The sequence below is a fragment of the Henckelia pumila genome, unplaced genomic scaffold, assembly GCF_033568475.1.
Source record: "Henckelia pumila isolate YLH828 unplaced genomic scaffold, ASM3356847v2 CTG_461:::fragment_3, whole genome shotgun sequence".
Classification (NCBI taxonomy): domain Eukaryota; kingdom Viridiplantae; phylum Streptophyta; class Magnoliopsida; order Lamiales; family Gesneriaceae; genus Henckelia; species Henckelia pumila.
The window spans coordinates 4,415,960-4,432,667 of NW_027331831.1; the positions used below are offsets into that span (position 1 = coordinate 4,415,960).

The 16,708-nt window shown below is 32.7% G+C and overlaps 2 protein-coding genes across 12 annotated transcripts; both read left to right on the plus strand.

Moving 5' to 3' along the window:
- The first annotated feature begins 679 nt into the window (after nt 1-679).
- LOC140871493 (transcription factor GLABRA 3-like) lies at nt 680-5,924 on the plus strand. Of its 3 annotated transcripts, none has more exons than XM_073274024.1 (9): nt 680-946; nt 1,203-1,355; nt 2,001-2,255; nt 2,779-2,875; nt 3,036-3,050; nt 3,132-3,188; nt 3,281-4,135; nt 4,463-4,909; nt 5,534-5,924. In XM_073274024.1, exons 2-9 carry the CDS (start codon nt 1,234-1,236, stop codon nt 5,603-5,605), a joined length of 1,920 nt encoding a protein of 639 aa, XP_073130125.1. In that variant the 5' UTR covers nt 680-946; nt 1,203-1,233; the 3' UTR covers nt 5,606-5,924. The 3 variants fall into 3 exon arrangements, with proteins under 3 accessions (XP_073130125.1, XP_073130127.1, XP_073130126.1); XM_073274026.1 differs by having other exon boundaries at nt 1,227-1,355; XM_073274025.1 differs by lacking the exon at nt 680-946 and adding an exon at nt 995-1,105.
- A 5,080-nt stretch (nt 5,925-11,004) lies between these two features.
- LOC140871796 (uncharacterized) lies at nt 11,005-16,490 on the plus strand. 9 transcript variants are annotated; one of them, XM_073274507.1, is made up of 6 exons: nt 11,005-11,361; nt 12,612-12,757; nt 13,201-13,282; nt 13,615-13,739; nt 14,197-14,276; nt 15,160-16,490. In XM_073274507.1, the coding sequence occupies exon 6, from the start codon at nt 15,174-15,176 to the stop codon at nt 16,248-16,250; it is 1,077 nt and encodes a 358-aa protein (XP_073130608.1). In that variant the 5' UTR covers nt 11,005-11,361; nt 12,612-12,757; nt 13,201-13,282; nt 13,615-13,739; nt 14,197-14,276; nt 15,160-15,173; the 3' UTR covers nt 16,251-16,490. The 9 variants fall into 9 exon arrangements, with proteins under 9 accessions (XP_073130608.1, XP_073130612.1, XP_073130613.1 ...); XM_073274511.1 differs by having other exon boundaries at nt 11,005-11,233; nt 12,612-12,775; XM_073274512.1 differs by having other exon boundaries at nt 11,005-11,233; nt 12,612-12,767.
- Nucleotides 16,491-16,708: the final 218 nt, after the last annotated feature.

Genomic DNA, 16,708 nt, shown 5'->3' on the forward strand with positions numbered 1-16,708 from the left:
TAAAAATATTATTTTAGTAGTATTTGAGCTTAACTCGATTTAATTTTTGATATTTTGATTATATGTATATTGTTGTTAGATTTTCAACTTTGAGAAACACATATTTTTATTATTATTTAGACATTTAATATCATTAATTATTTAATATCTAAAATATTTTGTTTATTTATTATATTATTATTTTATATAATATAATAGTGTTTTGATCTGACTGTCCGATTGAAAGGTTTATGAAAAGTTGAGATGTTCAATTATCATTTGGGTTATAAAAACATTACTGAAAGTAACACTAGCTCAATATAATGTATTTTGATGGTCTCAATATATAAATTATCATTTAAAAAAATTAAATTGACTAAAAAGTGTTTTCGAAAATATTCTGAATAAACTATCAGTTACTCACGATTACTAATAAAATAATTGCTAATATATATTAATATTACAAAAACTATTATAAATTTTAGAAAAGAGAATTTCTCATAAGTATATAAAAAGTATCTACCATTCCTTTCTTTTTTTTAGACAGTATCTACTTATTTTTTCTGAGAGAGAAATAACCAATAATTTGTTATTTGGAAGCATTCTATTTCTAGTAAATGAAAAATGTGGACTGTTGTTAAGCCACTCCTCCTTTTGTGTAGGGTCCCTTGTCCAATCTCCGAAGCTTCACGCACCAACCCAAAAATCTTTAATTGCATTTCAACTTATTTCCCATTTTTTTATTTTTCTAGAGCATATCATAGTCCTCCATCTCCATAGAATTCTGAAAGAATTGGGCTTGTGTTAGTGTGAGTGAGTTTGAAACGATGAGCAAAATCTTGAAATCATGTCATACTCTTGTCAAACATAACTCGTGCATATCTATTGCAAAATTGTATTGATTCCTAAAAAAGGAAGCTCATTTATTGGTCTTTTGAACCAAAACTTTTGCAGGCCTTTTAAAAAGGTTAGTTTTCATCTTGTGTTGGGATTTTAGTTTTCGAGGGCCTCATTAGTTAATGGTCAACAATCTGGCATATTTTGGAAGTGGTAAAGAATTAGCAGCCTTGGACTTGAGAATGCAGTAGTTTCGTTCACATCTCTGATGGAGATGGTCAAACGCAAAGTTGGATGCTTATTTAAATATTTTTATCTTCCTTCTCTTTCTTTTTTTTTTAAAGGGAAATTGATTATTTCATTGTTATTTTATGCATTTAAATCAGTAAGTTGGGAATTGGATTCCACAGTTCAAGAATGGCTACTGGGAAAAACCCAAAGCATGTCCCAGAGAATCTAAAGAAGCAGCTTGCTCTTGCTATTAGAAGCATTCAGTGGAACTATGCAATTTTTTGGTCGTTTTCAGCTGAGAAGCCGGGGTAAAGTTTTAATCTTTAGCACATCTTTATATTTAAAAATATGGAAAATTTGAAGAATCTGATTGGGGATAATACCCATTTCTCTTTTTATTGTTCTGTTTTGAAATCTTCATCTCTTTTTCTCATCTGTTTGTTTGTTTACGTGCCGTCTTTGTAAAGATCGCCACAATGTTTACAAATCTTCTTGCATAAATGTCCGTTTCTAAAAATCCCATGAAAATCTGTAGGCAAGAAATTTTTAGACACAAGGTTTGTTGTGTGTGGGAAATTTCCATGTTGACCCTTTATTCTTCGTGACTTTACATCTAGAAAGAATCACCTTAGAAAAGACTATTCAAATGCACATCTGATTTGGATTGGCCATCTGTTCCAGTCTTGAATTGAATGATTTTACTGTTGACCTTTCAATATGTTTTAGTAATCTGCGCGATGGCACTTATAATTAGTTTAATATATCTCTTGTTAAACCAAGAAAACATCAAGTTTGTCTGCATTTGAGGGAAATTTTCTTGATTAAAGTGGTGAAATGGAAGGCTCCTAATATTTACTTGTCCTGCATTTTCTCGTGGACAGAAAATGCGTACAAAATTATATGTTTATGATGTGTGTTGTAGTTATTGTGATTTACGTGATGTTATTGTTTAGGGCGTTGACCTGGGGTGATGGGTACTATAATGGAGACATCAAAACCAGAAAAACAGTTCAAGCTGCAGAGTTGAGCACAGACCAGCTCGGTTTGCAGAGAAGTGATCAATTGAGAGAACTTTTTGAGTCTCTTTCAGGTGGTGAAACCAACCAGCAAGCTAAACGGCCTACGGCTGCATTGTCGCCTGAAGATCTTACGGATGCCGAGTGGTATTTCTTGGTTTGCATGTCCTTTGCCTTCAATATTGGCCAAGGGTAAAGCTTCTTTACTTTTGAATCTTTTATCATGGTCATTTTATGTGGTGCATTAAGTGCCTTGGATACTGAGTGGATGTTTGCAACCAAAATGACAGTGAGATTTGAACTGTATCATTAATATTGGCTATAACTTTTAACAAATGATAAATGATAACATATTACACAAATAATTTGAATTTTGAATTAGTAGTGATAGTGCAGCATGCCACTAATGAAATAGTCATTTCATCAATTTTACGGAAATGGTTGAAATAATAAGATATGAAATTTTCAATGATGCAAGTTCAGAACTGCAATACAGATTCCTGAGAATTGTACTGTCACTATCCTCAGTTAGCTCATGGGTGAAAATTTAAAGGTTATCATCTTGTCAGGACCACTAGTTCTTTTGGCATCAGGCTCATTACATCTCATTTTTCACATATTCATATAGGTCATTACCTCTTTATGGAAGTTCTGTACTCGTGGTTCATCAAACTATATAAACACTGATTATTATGCTTTTCTTGGATGTGTAAAGATTGCCTGGAAAGACATTTGCAGAAAATCGAACTATCTGGTTATGCAACGCCCACCTTGTTGACACCAAAATTTTCTCGCGTTCTTTGCTTTCAAAGGTAAGTTGAAAAATTTCCCATAATTTCTTGAAAATCTAGTTCTTGATAAATTTTGCTCAAGCTAATCAGATTCCTTTCTCGAATCTTTGAGAAATTTTCTGACTCGTCATTTCCTTCTAATTTCCATCTATGCTGGCTGGACTTGCAATGCATCTTGCAGAGTGCATCTATTCGGGTACTGATTTGTTTTCTGCTTTGGAAATGTATTCTTTTCAAAAGAATTTATTGTTACTTATATCACGTCCTGTTCTTGCAGACGGTAGTGTGCTTTCCGCATTTAGGAGGTGTAATTGAACTGGGAGCCACTGATCTAGTAAGCCGCTTTTAGAGTCCAACACAGGGGCAGTGTGCTTTTAGTTATCAAATCATTCATGATAATGACCAATTACGGTTTTCTTTCTTAAGGTGGCAGAGGACCCAAATCTAATTCAGCATATTAAAACTTCGTTTCTGGAGATTCCTTCCTTTGTTGTGTCCAAGATTCCAAGTCATGTACCTAACAATAGCACAAACAACAATGTCCTCGTTTCTGAAACGCCTGATAATGTTAACATGCTAGATAACGAAGTCAATCAGTTTCTTGATTGCCCTGATGTAGAGATTTGCTCTCCAGATGACAGTTCAAATGATTTTGGGGTCAATATCCTGAGAGAAGAATCGAATTTAGCTGAAGGGGTTGATGGAGAAGCTTCTCAAATGCAAAACTGGCCGTTTGTGGACGAAGCAATCAGCAATGGCCTCAACAACTCGGCAAACTCGAGTGATTGTATATCCCAAACCTACGAAAATCCTGAACTTGTCGCCCCACTTACCGACGGGTATAAGGAAACTGGCAATCAGGGACTCAACACTCTAGAAACGCAACAGCAGAAACCAAAGGCTGGTCCTCAAAGTGATGATATTCATTACCAAAGCGTACTTACGAATCTTTTGAAAAGCTCCCACCAGTTGATTTTTGGTCCATACGTCAGGAATGGAAATAAAGAATCGAGCTTTGTAAGTTGGAGGAAGGATGGGTCGTTGATATCTCGATTTCCACAAACCCCAACACCACAAACTTTGTTAAAGAAAATTCTACTTGACGTACCTAGAATGCACCAATATAGGCTTGAATCTGATAGACAAAAGGGTAAAAAAGACGTCTCTTCGAAGGAAGCTGATGACAACGACAGAAACCACGTCTTGTCTGAGAGGAAACGAAGAGAAAAAATAAACGAGAGATTTATGATTCTAGGGTCAGTAGTCCCATCTGGTGGCAAGGTTTGTAAAACTCTTTCATTTGTTTTGAGTAGTTACTCATAGCGATTCCACGTTGTTTGCCAACAATAGTACTTCCTTGCGTGAGTCTTGGATACATATGTGGCTATGCAATTGGAACATGCTGTTCTAGGGTATTGTACAACTTAAAAAATTTGAGTTACACCAATATTGTATTGTGGCTTTTTTCAAGTACATCGTTGGGCACTGTGAGCCATTGTCACTCTATTGTGCTAAAAATAATTGTAGAGATGGTACAAACTCGCCATTTGTTTTAGCCATTTTGTTGAGCATATTTACTAAAGGAGATTCTTGGCATGCTTCTTGCAGGTTGACAAAGTATCGATTCTTGATCATACGATTGAGTATTTGAAAGAGCTCGAGAGAAAGGTCGAAGAACTGGAATCCTACAAAGAAGTGATGGAGCAAGAATCGAGGACAAAAAGTAAATCACACGACGCCATTGAACAGACCTCTGATAATTACGGCCAAAACCGAATCGGTAATGGCAAGAAGCCACTGACAAACAAGAGAAAAGGTTGTGATATCGATAAAGTAGGACTTGTAAAGAACAGGGTTAGTAGATTGAGAGATTCTTTGACAGATGATATAATTGTCAGTGTTGTGGACAAGGATGTCATCATTGAGACAAGGTGTTCTTGGAAGGAATGTGTGCTGCTCGAAGTTATGGAGGCCTTGAGCAAACTACATTTGCATCCACAAAGCGTCCAAACCTCCAACAGCGATGGGGTTCTCTCCATGACAATAAAAGCCAAGGTTAGCTATCCTAATTGAAATAATTAGTAGTCAGTAAAAACTTACATAGTATAACTAAGTCAGTAACTTATAGTATGAAATGAGTTGAAACTTTTCACAAGTCAATTAAAGCTTGGGCGTAGCTCGAGTATTTGCTTGTGAAGCCGGAGTACTCTTTGCTCTAAGCCTCTAACTGTCTAACGTGAATTACACACAAAATTTTTCCGCAAGTTGCGTGGTTCTTACAAAGATTGAAGGGTTCAGTTGTTGCACTCCCCTGTCATCCAAATTTTTTATTCATCATCCACGGTTTATGCTCGAAAAAATTCAAACATGAGTGACTTGATTAACTCAATATGAGCTTCCTCAAGGTTGAAATTAACAACATGATAGAACTCAAGCCCAAGAAGTCAGCTTTTAGGATTGAGCTGAACTTTGGTAAAAAGCACTTCTTGAACAAGACTATGGTAATGTTTGGGATTGCTTCTGGGAAGCATTATTGAGTTTTTCCTTCACAAACTCAAAAGTGATTCGTAGAAGCAATCCCAGACACTATATGCTCGTTTGCCAACTTTCAATAAGTTCTCGTTGCATATGCAGTATGGATACACAAGATATCTAACATTGAAACATCCATATCTGCAGAGTAATGGATTGAAACTTGCATCGGCAGGAGTTATCAAACAAGCAATTCAAAAAGTTATCAAGAAATGTTGAAGATCGTGCTAAAAAATCTTTAAGACATCCGACTTTTGGGTAAAAATTTATTATTAGTTGTGATATTTGAAGTAATTCATCCCAGTGGTGGGATTGTTTTTTTGATGTTGGTGCAGCAGCTGAGCGCAAAAATATAGATAATGCATTCGAGTGTGGGCTTAATAATTTTTACTCGAATTTCTGATGATCGGAAGACAATGGAAAATCTGTTGGAATGTAGTGTTAAATGGTCAGACCATCAAACAAGTTTGTAAATGTAAATGTTTCTTAACTTTTTTGGATCCTAATGAGAATCAAATGTTTTTCTTTCTTCCAAGTTTCTCCTCTCTGTTCTTTCCCACACTCCTTCCCCACTTGACTGCTTCTTTCTTCTCTGTTCCATTCATGGAGGCTCGCTGGATATGACCATGAAAATATATGGATGTATTATATGAATAAAAAATAAATTTATATATATAAAAATAATTATGTGGTGTAATTACTTATTATATGTGTTTGGTGTGTGAGTGATACCTTTAGGTTTGAGTGATAGGATAAATAATATTGGATAAGTAATATAATGTAATATAAAATAAATAAAAAATGATAGTTAATATAGTATTTGATTTGATTGATAGATTATAGTTTATTTGACTTGATTGATTAAATATTATATAAAAATAATAAATTACCATTTTGTTCTTTTAAGAATAAATAAAATATGAATAATATTATTTACAAGGATAATATTGTAATTTAAATTTAATGATTTGATTGATGTAAGATAAATGATTAATGATTTGATTGATGTAAAATAAATAATTAATAGATGGATAAATATTATAACAAGAAGAACTTCGGATTTGATAGGATAAGTTATACATGACTAATAGTACTGGTACCAAGCGGTTAAGGCCATGTTTCATTATAAAGTTTTAAAAGTTTTATTTTTTCGATTTTTTTTATTTAATTAAAAAACGGCATTTTTTTTTATACAAACTCTAACAAATAAACCTCAAAACAAAAATCCTAAAATAAATATTGAAATTTTATCAAGAAATATATTTTTCAAAATATTATATTAAAAAAGCCCACAGAGAAACATTAAAAAAATTAAGTGCACTAAATTTTCATTAGAAAAAATCTATTTTATCAAAATCTGAAACATTCCATTTAAATTATTATAAGCTAATATGTTTTCTAAATTCAAAATTACCAATTGTCTAAAATATTTATTTGGCGTAAATATTTTTTGAAATAGTTATTATGAATAAAAGATTGTATCAAATGATTAATAAAATCAATCATAACATATTATTTTTTACTAAGATTTAATATAATTACATCGAAACATAAAATAATTATTCTAAAATTTAATAATAACTATATATATCAAATTTTAATTAGATTTGTCCTTCCTAAGAAAAAAATTAATCTTTTAATAAAATATTTATAAGTTAATTTAATATATTATAAATCTCTTACTATCTCTTACTATTATATTAAGTTTGAGCAGACTTTAATTGGTAAGATGGTATGACCTTTTTAGTTTCCCAAAATTATCCTTTTACATGCACGTTTTATGCAAAAAAAACAATTGAAAACTTCCCCCAAATTCAGTTATATCTATTTCTATTTATCCTCGGTCAAAGTAGATAAAAAATTGAAATTTGAAATTTGGATGACTTTATCAATCATTCTTAACCGTCTTTATCTACGTTTCCTCTAACTATCTTCCTCACCTCTTCTTTAACTTCTCCTGCATCATGACCCTAATAATCCTAATCGTTGATATCTAGCGAGGGAGGGTACTGGAACAAACATGGTTCGTGAGGGATAAAGCCGAAAAAAGTCGATGGTCCGAACAAGCAATTGCTTTGTGAAAAGTATTTTATTAATGTGTTTATTTCATTATGCTATGTCTCTGTACAATCTTCATTGATTGCATTTTTTTTTGTATCTAATGGATCCCATTTTCATTTGTCATAGTGTATATATTTGCTTCTGTTTCTACCTTTTTTGGTGGATTTGATAATTATTGACATATGAACTTTTGTTGACTTCATTTATTTTGTTAAATTCCACAAGTTCACCTCAAAAAGCAATGCTAATTCAGAAATGCAGAGGATGAAAATTGCATCAGGTCTAACACGATTTTTTATTCTCCCCAATATTTTTCTCTTTCTTTGAACAAGGAAACGTTTATGTTGTGAAAACAGAACAATAATTGGTTGAATTTTTTAATTATGGTGGAATTCTTTTCATGCATTGCAAAAGATTTTAGTAATTGCCAAGTTTTTGTATAAGGATAGAAATCGCTGAAACAACGTGGTAAAAAATCTCCAACCTTTTTCTCAAGATTTTCTCATTATTATTCATATATATTCAACTTCCCATGATCATTATCTCAATCCAACTTCTCATTTCTTTCCACTTATTCTTGATTTCTCATCTATTCCAAAACCAAAAAAATTAAATCATCGATCTCATGCAAACCATCAATCGACCGTGATTAAATTTTGTCAAAGCTTCATGATAGGTACAATTTTAAACCAAATTCTTCTTCTGGTGTCAATTTTCAAACACATATTAACTAATATTTTGACTTTTTTTTTGTTCAATTACTTATTTGATATTAAATGCAGAAACATATATGAAGAATTATATCTCGAGCCACTAATCATGTTGAGTTTTTATTCGTAAATGAGGTAAGAAATCAAACTTATTCTTCAACGAATTGTTACAGGCTACTACTTAGCATTATGATGTTTAAAATTTGGTGTAGCCTTGCAAGCTTTGGGAGTTAGATGGTTCGTGTAATCATTGTTATGGTTTTATATTGAAAAAAAAATGGTAGCTCATTATTTATATAGTCATGTAGTATTTTTTTTTTCCGATGATACATTAGTTTTGTAGTTTTTTTTAAATACAAAAAATAAATCGTTGATATCTCGAATATTCATTTAGGTTCACAAGTTTTTTTTAAAAATTTTTTTGTGTGACAAAAAAGTTTCTATCGTCAATATGTACTTACTATGGTAAAATTATTGATTTTGAATTAAACAAATTATATGACATGATGAAACAGATTTGCAAGGTATCCGTTCTTCGGTTTTTGCAATGTTAATCATAATTTTAGAGCTTGAAGTAAGAAAAATATTTAATTTATGTATCTACTTAGTTTGAATTTCTCATTATATATATATATATATATATATATATATATATATATATATATATATATATATATTTTGACATTATTCTTAGCAATTCAATGATATGTATCTAAAATTCATGCCGCATAATTTAGCATATAAGTGTCATGTTTTAAAGTTAGAGATTCTGGATTATGAATTTTCAAATAAACTATAAAGTTTGACAAAAATATATGACGGCATTTTTGGATTATTGCATGTGAAATTTGTGTAGATTAATTGTCTTCTTTCCAATTTAATATGGGAATGTTGTTTTTGACCTTCTTTTGAGATGGAGTAATGTCACTTTTTTTTTTGAAGTAGATACAATTTATTGGTTCCTGCATGTTGAAATTCGATAGCGAAATTTACTTATACAATTTTGGCGATGGTGACTATCATGACTTCTATATATTAAAAAAATTAATGCTATTCAACTATTGTAAGCATGAAACTAATTTATTTTAATATTACAAAAATAATGATAGTATCATCCCGCTGTTTGATAGAAAAGTTTAACTATTGTTTTTTATTATTGTTTCCCATTTTTTATGTTCTTATATTTTCTTTGCCAATAATATATTTCAACTACTAGACAGCTACCAAATCTTAAGTCTCATTTAATTTTTAACGTTATGCACACACAACGTGTGTGTCACGGTTGCTAGTTTGAGACAAGCCTTTGACAACAAATATTGACCATCTCATTTTAAAACAGGAATCAACTTTGTATCAACTCACCCATGTAAAGTTAAATGATTTATTAAAACAAAAAATCAGGGAAAGGGAATTCTTCAAATTTTAATTTTTAAATTTCATTTCACGTTATTTATTGTCACTGGTACTATTAATATTATTAGTCTTATATTCTTTATAATAATTATATATTTATTAATTGATTTACTTTGTGTATATTACAAAATTAAAATTTATATTTTTATTAATTAAAAATTTTCAGAATAAAATCCTGGTACCTTTGGTTTATTTTGTTAAAAACTCAGGGTTAATCGCATGCATTGTTTTGTAAATTATTGAGATTTAAAAGCTTTTGTGATTGTTAACTCTCCTCCGTGTTTTCAACACTTGAACACAAATATATTTGAAAACTTATACGTATGATGTGTGTGCTTAAGATTTGAAAGAATGAGATGTGTGTGCTTAAAATTTTAAAAATGCAAGGAGTGAACCCGTCTATTAAAATTCGGGTTAACAATATCAGAAAACGCCCTTGGTGTCAATTTGGATGAGTCGTGTGAGTTCGAGTTGACACAAATACTATTTTAAAATTTTTCAACCCGAACCCGACTAACCTGAATAACTCAATCAACTCGAACCCTCACGATTTTTTTAATTTTAAAACAAAATAATTAAATAATAAAAACACACAATAATAAATAGTAATATTTAATTTAAATACATAATAACAAAATCTAAATTTATTTATAGAATCTATACAATATAATAATGCATGAACCCGTGGAATAACTACATTGGTCAAATTAATGGATGGACAAAAATGTTCCTTACTATTTATAACTATCATCTTTTTCAATTTTAATTTTCAATTTAAAAATATAAAAAAACGTTCATTATTTTTAGATGTAATATAACCTATTTATGCACGCGAAAATTCGTGTGCATGAATCACTAGTATAACTTAAATTTGAAAACCTAGATGCAAAAAATTTAAAGTATATTTACTTTAAAAAAATTTATTTTTAAAAATCAAAATTCTACAAAATAAATATTAAATAACGAAAATATATTATATCAATATACAATATATTATTTTCAAACATATAATATATAAAAATATATTAAATTTTCTTAATTTTATTTTAAAATAATAATAACAAAAAATTTCGGGTAATTTAAATCAATTCGGCTTGACCTGAATGAAACCTGTTTAATTTTTTCGGTTAGCTTTCGGGTCTAATCCAAATCCAAAAACCTCCCAACCCAAACCTCATATTTTTCGGATCCATTGACGGAATTGGTCGATGCACAGTGTCCGAATGGGATAGCAACGACCCGAATCTTGTTACAGATCAAATGATTTGACCTGCAAAATTAATCTTGGTGGTACCAGCATCGACCCTTCCCCATTGACGTTGGGTAGCTGGATTGAGTTCATTTGACAACCCGTCAGAATGTCACAAATGCAATACAAGCATCAAATTATATATATATTTTTGGAAAGAAATAATATGCTAAAATTTATTTATATTATCTATTTCAAAAACCCTCCAACGGCAGTCGACCTTCATCATGTGACCACTGAATTTATAGGGAAGGTTTTGAATTTGATCGATGCTAGCCCGATATAAACCCGAGCCCGAAGTTGGCGGTATGGATTACTTGGTGCTGTCGGAAGTCATTGGACCTCGAGGATTTGCTGATGTTTTTTTGCATGATGAGATTGGAGAAGAAAATGAAAAAAAGGTCGCATTTTGAGGTGATTATTGTTGAGTTCTCCACCAATTTATCTTGATTTTGTAGCCAGGGATTCTGGGAAATTAAGGTCAGGATTGTTGAACCCAAACGTTACTCTGTGGCTGTGGAAATCAAGGAACTTGTACAGAGGTGAACCGAATTTAATGTAATCTGATATGTTATACAAACGATTGATAAAATGAATGAATACTCAGGATTCAATCTGTGAACCAAATTTATTGTGTAATCATGTGAAAACATAACGCACTCGATAGACTTTAGGTCCACCTCTGTAATCGGATTTTGATGCGAGTGTTGTTAAGATTTCTTTGTGGTTGTGACAAGTAAAATGAAGTGGAGGAGATGCCAGGTTGTGATCTCGGGTAATTGTAGGGGACACTAATGCAGCTCGATTTTACATATCAGTTAATGAGTCTTTTGGTTTATTTGAATCTAGGGGACAAATGGAAAGTTAGTAGACTTCTCGAACATGTAAATCATGGGATTGAGTACGGGGATCTCGAGTCCATGGGGATAACATGTTAGGAGTCAACTAAGACACGGTTTTATTTGTTGAGTTTTATTTTTATTGACTGACGTTGGACGATGCGGTGAAGTTATATTACAGTTTCATAAATCGATGAACTTTTAGGTTTTCATGGGATGGAGGAAATAGAGATGCTGAGGATAAGCTTTTTTCAGAGTATGGTGAATCCACATCACAAAATTGTGAACATTGAAGATTTGGATGCATTTTTATCTCACAGGAGAATCCTCGGGCACCTTTTATTATCACCTTTGTAATGGAGAGTTACATAATTCTTAAAAGCCTACATGTTGTGAGCCTGTGCTCAGGGTTCACTAAGTCTCAGCCCTTAGGCCACAGGCAGTCTTTTAATGATGCTTGCACTTGAAGAATAAATCCTCAACCTTGGGCCTAAGTTGCCTTTTAAGCACACCTTATATGTAGGGATAGTAAAGACAAGATAAAATAAAATATAATAGTCATTTATTCTACTTTTTTTTTTGAGGAACTCATTTAGTCTACTGATAAACTAATGTTTATTAATTTTATTTTCATTTAATGGTTTGTAAAATGCATATTAGATTATATGCAACAGAATTTTCTCGGATATTTAGATTTTAGCATATTATCCTTTGGAGAATTGGAGTGTGTAACATCATTGAAGTGCATACCTTTTGACTTGTACCATAGTGCACCTTGTGCTTCTAATAAAGTAAGGATCATGGAGTAACTTACCAATAGTGAAGGGTTGAAAAAGAGATCTTGTGTTGTGCGTTATTTTGTTGAAAATGCGAGTTTCACAACCTAAATTTTTGAATCATGGGCCCACCCCTGGTAAGAGCAATGATATTCATATTTTGAATGTTTGCTCTAGGCTCAAGTTTTGGGTGATTCACTGCAAATGTGTATTGGAAATGGATGGATCAGGAACAAGCTTTTGGAGTGATTATGGAGCATGCATATGCTCCCGATGCGTGGGATAGACTTGTTGATGGAGTGAGACAAGTTGCCCCAACACAGGTTATTACTGGTACTCTGGTACATGTTTCATAACTTTGCTGCAGTTACTCCTTTCTGAAATTTATTGGGGGTAAATTGTGAACACCACCAAATATCTTTTTTATGAAACCAATTAGGTAAAAACTCTCCTTGGTATTAAATTTGATGCTGAAGCCACATTGTAAAATATCACGAGTGAAAATCCTCCTATTAAATTTGTAGTTAAAAATCTTGGGCAAATTTAATGAGAGAAAACCCCGAACGTGTTACTGAATTTATAGTTAAAACCCCCAATCGATAAATCTTTCGTTGCACATGTGTTTTTAAAGCGTTTACACATAATGTTGAAAACCAAAAGATTAAAGTCGAGAGTAACATTTGGCATGTAGTAAAAATATGTGTTTCTTTCTCCCCCTCAATTTTAGCAAAATAACCCTGTAAAACTAATTGAAACTTTTATGCAGTTTTCAGCTTCAAGTATAAAGTCACAGAAGGTGTTTAGCTCATTGATTTTTCATTGACGGGTTTCAGTGGATTTCCAAAAATGTAAGGGTGGTTTTGCAATTTATCCAATTTATTGTCATCAACTGATATTTTGAAGAATTGTAAATCAAGATAATCAACCTGAGCAGGAAAAATATCAAGATACTTAAATTCTATGATTTTGAGCAGTAAAATTACTGTTTTGAGGTGCACAGATAGCTTAGTAATTGAAAGTTCACATTTTTGGCAGGGACTAATTTCTTTCTAGGCAAAGTAGCTTTAGTGTGCATGTGTAGGTAGTTAAAAATACGATTCTTTTCCCCTTTCCTCCCTATCACGTGTTACATGTGGAAATGTTAACTACGCTCCTAAATTTAATTCTTATTCCATTCCAGGATTCATACAAGTGAAATATAGATAAAAATAATAAAAATGGAAAGCAAAACCCATAAAAGAAGGCAAAAGGAGAGGGATACATTTGCCATGACAAGCAGCACTTTCCTTTCCTGACATGAAAAATGTAAGTGAGTTGACGGTATTGGAGTAAGAACAATTGCTAATTTTTGTTGGAAACTAGAAAATAAAGACAGTAGATTAACTTGGATTATAAAAAGTTAAAAATATGCAATCCGGAGCAAATAGACATTTTGACTCAGGAGAGTGAAAAACGTTTTCTAGTAACATTCGGTAAGACAAAAGGTTGGTGAATGCATCATGTATATAATTTGAGCAAATTACATGTTTGAGGCGATGCGTGTTTAGATAAGGTAACATGGTTGCCAAATAATCTGGCATAATTGTATTCATACCGTAACTGTGATATTCCTCTTCCAACCCCGCTACATCCGATTCACCTGTTCAATTTCCATCCAAATACGAAAAAAAAAACAGTCTCCATTTTGAGATACTTTCACTCATTAAAGTCATATCATTTTATTCCCTTTACATAGTGAATGCTAAGAAGTAATGCTTTGCAGAAAGAAAGCTGCAGCTTCAACCGTAACCCAGAGAAGGGAGAAATTGTAAAGATTTTACCCGAGGAAAAGAGTCATTTCTTGTACGTATTATAACATTTAATCTAGTCTGCCCATAACAAGAAGGGAAGAATACTTCTTTTGATTTCTATGCCTTCATCAGGGTTCTGTCTCCTCTTCTCCTTTAGCTTTTATTGGATGTCTTTTGCTGCTGTGCATTTTAGGTGTCAAATTTTGTCATTGTTGAGATTTTGATCATTCAATTATTATTTGTTTAAACAGATAAGTTGGTGTCTTCTCTTGTGATATATTTTTTTGCTGATCGGATATTTTATTTGCTTGATGACGGGGATGGTTCAATCTTTGTTTTTCTCAATTTTACCCCATGTCAATACATTGCCATGTTTCGCTTAGGGTAATATTTCTTGTCTTGGAGGTCGAATAGGTACGGATCGCCTTGGCATATAATACCTAAAAAAGCAAGGAAGAGGGTGAAATTTACGTTTCCAGATGATTACATGATTAAATCAATGGCTTAGCTATTCCTTAATGAGATTACTTCCAACTTTTAAAAAAAGTGCATTTAAAATTAGATTTTAGCCTTTAAAAAATATGAAGTAATATTTACTTTTTTGAAAATGTTGTTTGTCTTGAACCCGGACATGGGGTCTTGTTCTGGTTAAAAGCGTTGCATTAGTTGAGAAGGAGACTGCAATCTAAGACGCCCATCCTGTAAACCAAATTTGTATGTGATTTGATTAGAAAGGTCAACAAATTCGTGGTGAATACCTTGTGGGCTTGAATTTCATTCTGGAACAAATGAGTTCAATCTTTGAAACGACTCTGTATCCTAATCAGTGGCCATATATTAATTGGGTCCCAGACTTTCCTGGTTTTGGGTTCCTAGTTTACTTCAGTTAGCATTTTTATTGACCATGGTTCTTGAATGCGTATGTTTGGTTGTAGGCTCTGGCTTGAAAATGAACAAAGGCAGTGACAAGCAGTTTCAGAATCGATGGGATTTTAGACGAAGAGAGGACGATGCAGATTCCTCTAGCGATGATTCCAAATCCAAATCAGGCGCCGAGGCTGAAGACCGGAAACGTGAGCTATTTTCTAATTTAGCTGTGCCTGAAAATATTGAAGTGCTTGCAACTCCAAGATTTCAGCAGGATAATGAGCTTGATCACAATAAAGATGTTCATGTCCTGTCGGAGAAAACTGCTAAAAAAAGAGTCAAACCAACCAAGAAGAAGAAGAAGGATCCACAGTTGGAGAAAAGGAAGAAAAGCCCGATTGAGGAAAAGAAGACAAAGAGAAAACCGAAGAAAAGCCCACTTAAGGAAAAGAAGACTAGGAGGAGAAACACGAACGCCCAGGAGAAGAAAATGTCTGAAAATCTAAAGATTTTCACGAATTCGTTAGTTCAAGAACTTAAAGTTGCTAGAGAAAACATGTTTGCGCAGATGAAAGAAGAAATGAGAAAGATGATGGCTTGCCGGTCATCTTCAGGGCCAAGAACTAATCGTTTCAATGGATTGACGGGGCGATGCTTCAAAAGCAATGTGGATCTGAAAACCGCAAAAACCAATGGATTATCTTCCATTCTACCAAATGAATTGAATCACGTCGTTTCTTCCCCATACTTGACTCTGCCTACTGTCGGGATGAAACCACAACTTCAAAGCAATGTCGTGCCTTCAAATGATTGTATTCGTGAAGCCACACCTAAGATCAACACAGGCTCGGATGTGGATATCCGGAAATTGATGAATTCGAAGAACCATGATGGATTTCCAGCATTCCATCCGACAGAAACACAACTTGGAAGTTGTTCTCTGATTAGTTGCCAAAATTCAGGCCACAATCTCTCTCAAACCACGAGCGTTGGACTCAGGTTTCCAGTTCCAGGACTTCATCAGGTTATGGATAATGGTTCTGACATGTCAACCTTAACCGAAGACTGCGGATTAGGTCCGAGAATGAACGGAAGCGTCGCAAAGTTTCTAGAAGGAAATCCAGCGTTTTCAAGAATGCAGTTCAACAAAAGGGCATAAGCAGTGACATGGGTTGTGAAAAGGTTAAGGAATTTCGAGTTGGGGAGGTTTCAAATCGAGCTTGAGAAATTTGTGGTAGTTATTTTTTCCGTTATTAAGATCCCCTCTTTGTGTGTTCTTTTATTCCCTGAATTGAAGTTTTTTTTTAAAAATTTGAATTAATGTTGGATTTGGTTTTAAAATGCTTGTGGTGGTGCAAAAGTTAGAGATCTGCTGTGGAAGCTGAAGATTAAAGTTTTAACTTTTATGTTGGGCAATATGTGTTTATTTTTCAGTTTCGCGAGAATTTTGAAGAGCAACTGAAACATTCCATCGGATTCTAACGTCTCATTGTACGTCTTACGAGCTTGTATAGTCCTTTTTCTTTTTTCTTTTTTTTTTCAATTTTGTCAAGTAATTATTAAAACTGAAAAAGTGATAAAATGATAATTATAATATTTATAAAGTAAAAAAAAATA

Coding starts and splice junctions, on each gene's coding strand:
- LOC140871796 (XM_073274507.1), top strand. CDS start 15,174: ATGAACAAAGGCAGTGACAAGCAGTTTCAGAATCGATGGGATTTTAGA.
- LOC140871493 (XM_073274024.1), top strand. CDS start 1,234: ATGGCTACTGGGAAAAACCCAAAGCATGTCCCAGAGAATCTAAAGAAG. Junction 3,189..3,280: donor AACTGGGAGCCACTGATCTA/GTAAGCCGCTTT, acceptor TTCTTTCTTAAG/GTGGCAGAGGACCCAAATCT. Junction 4,910..5,533: donor CCATGACAATAAAAGCCAAG/GTTAGCTATCCT, acceptor CCATATCTGCAG/AGTAATGGATTGAAACTTGC.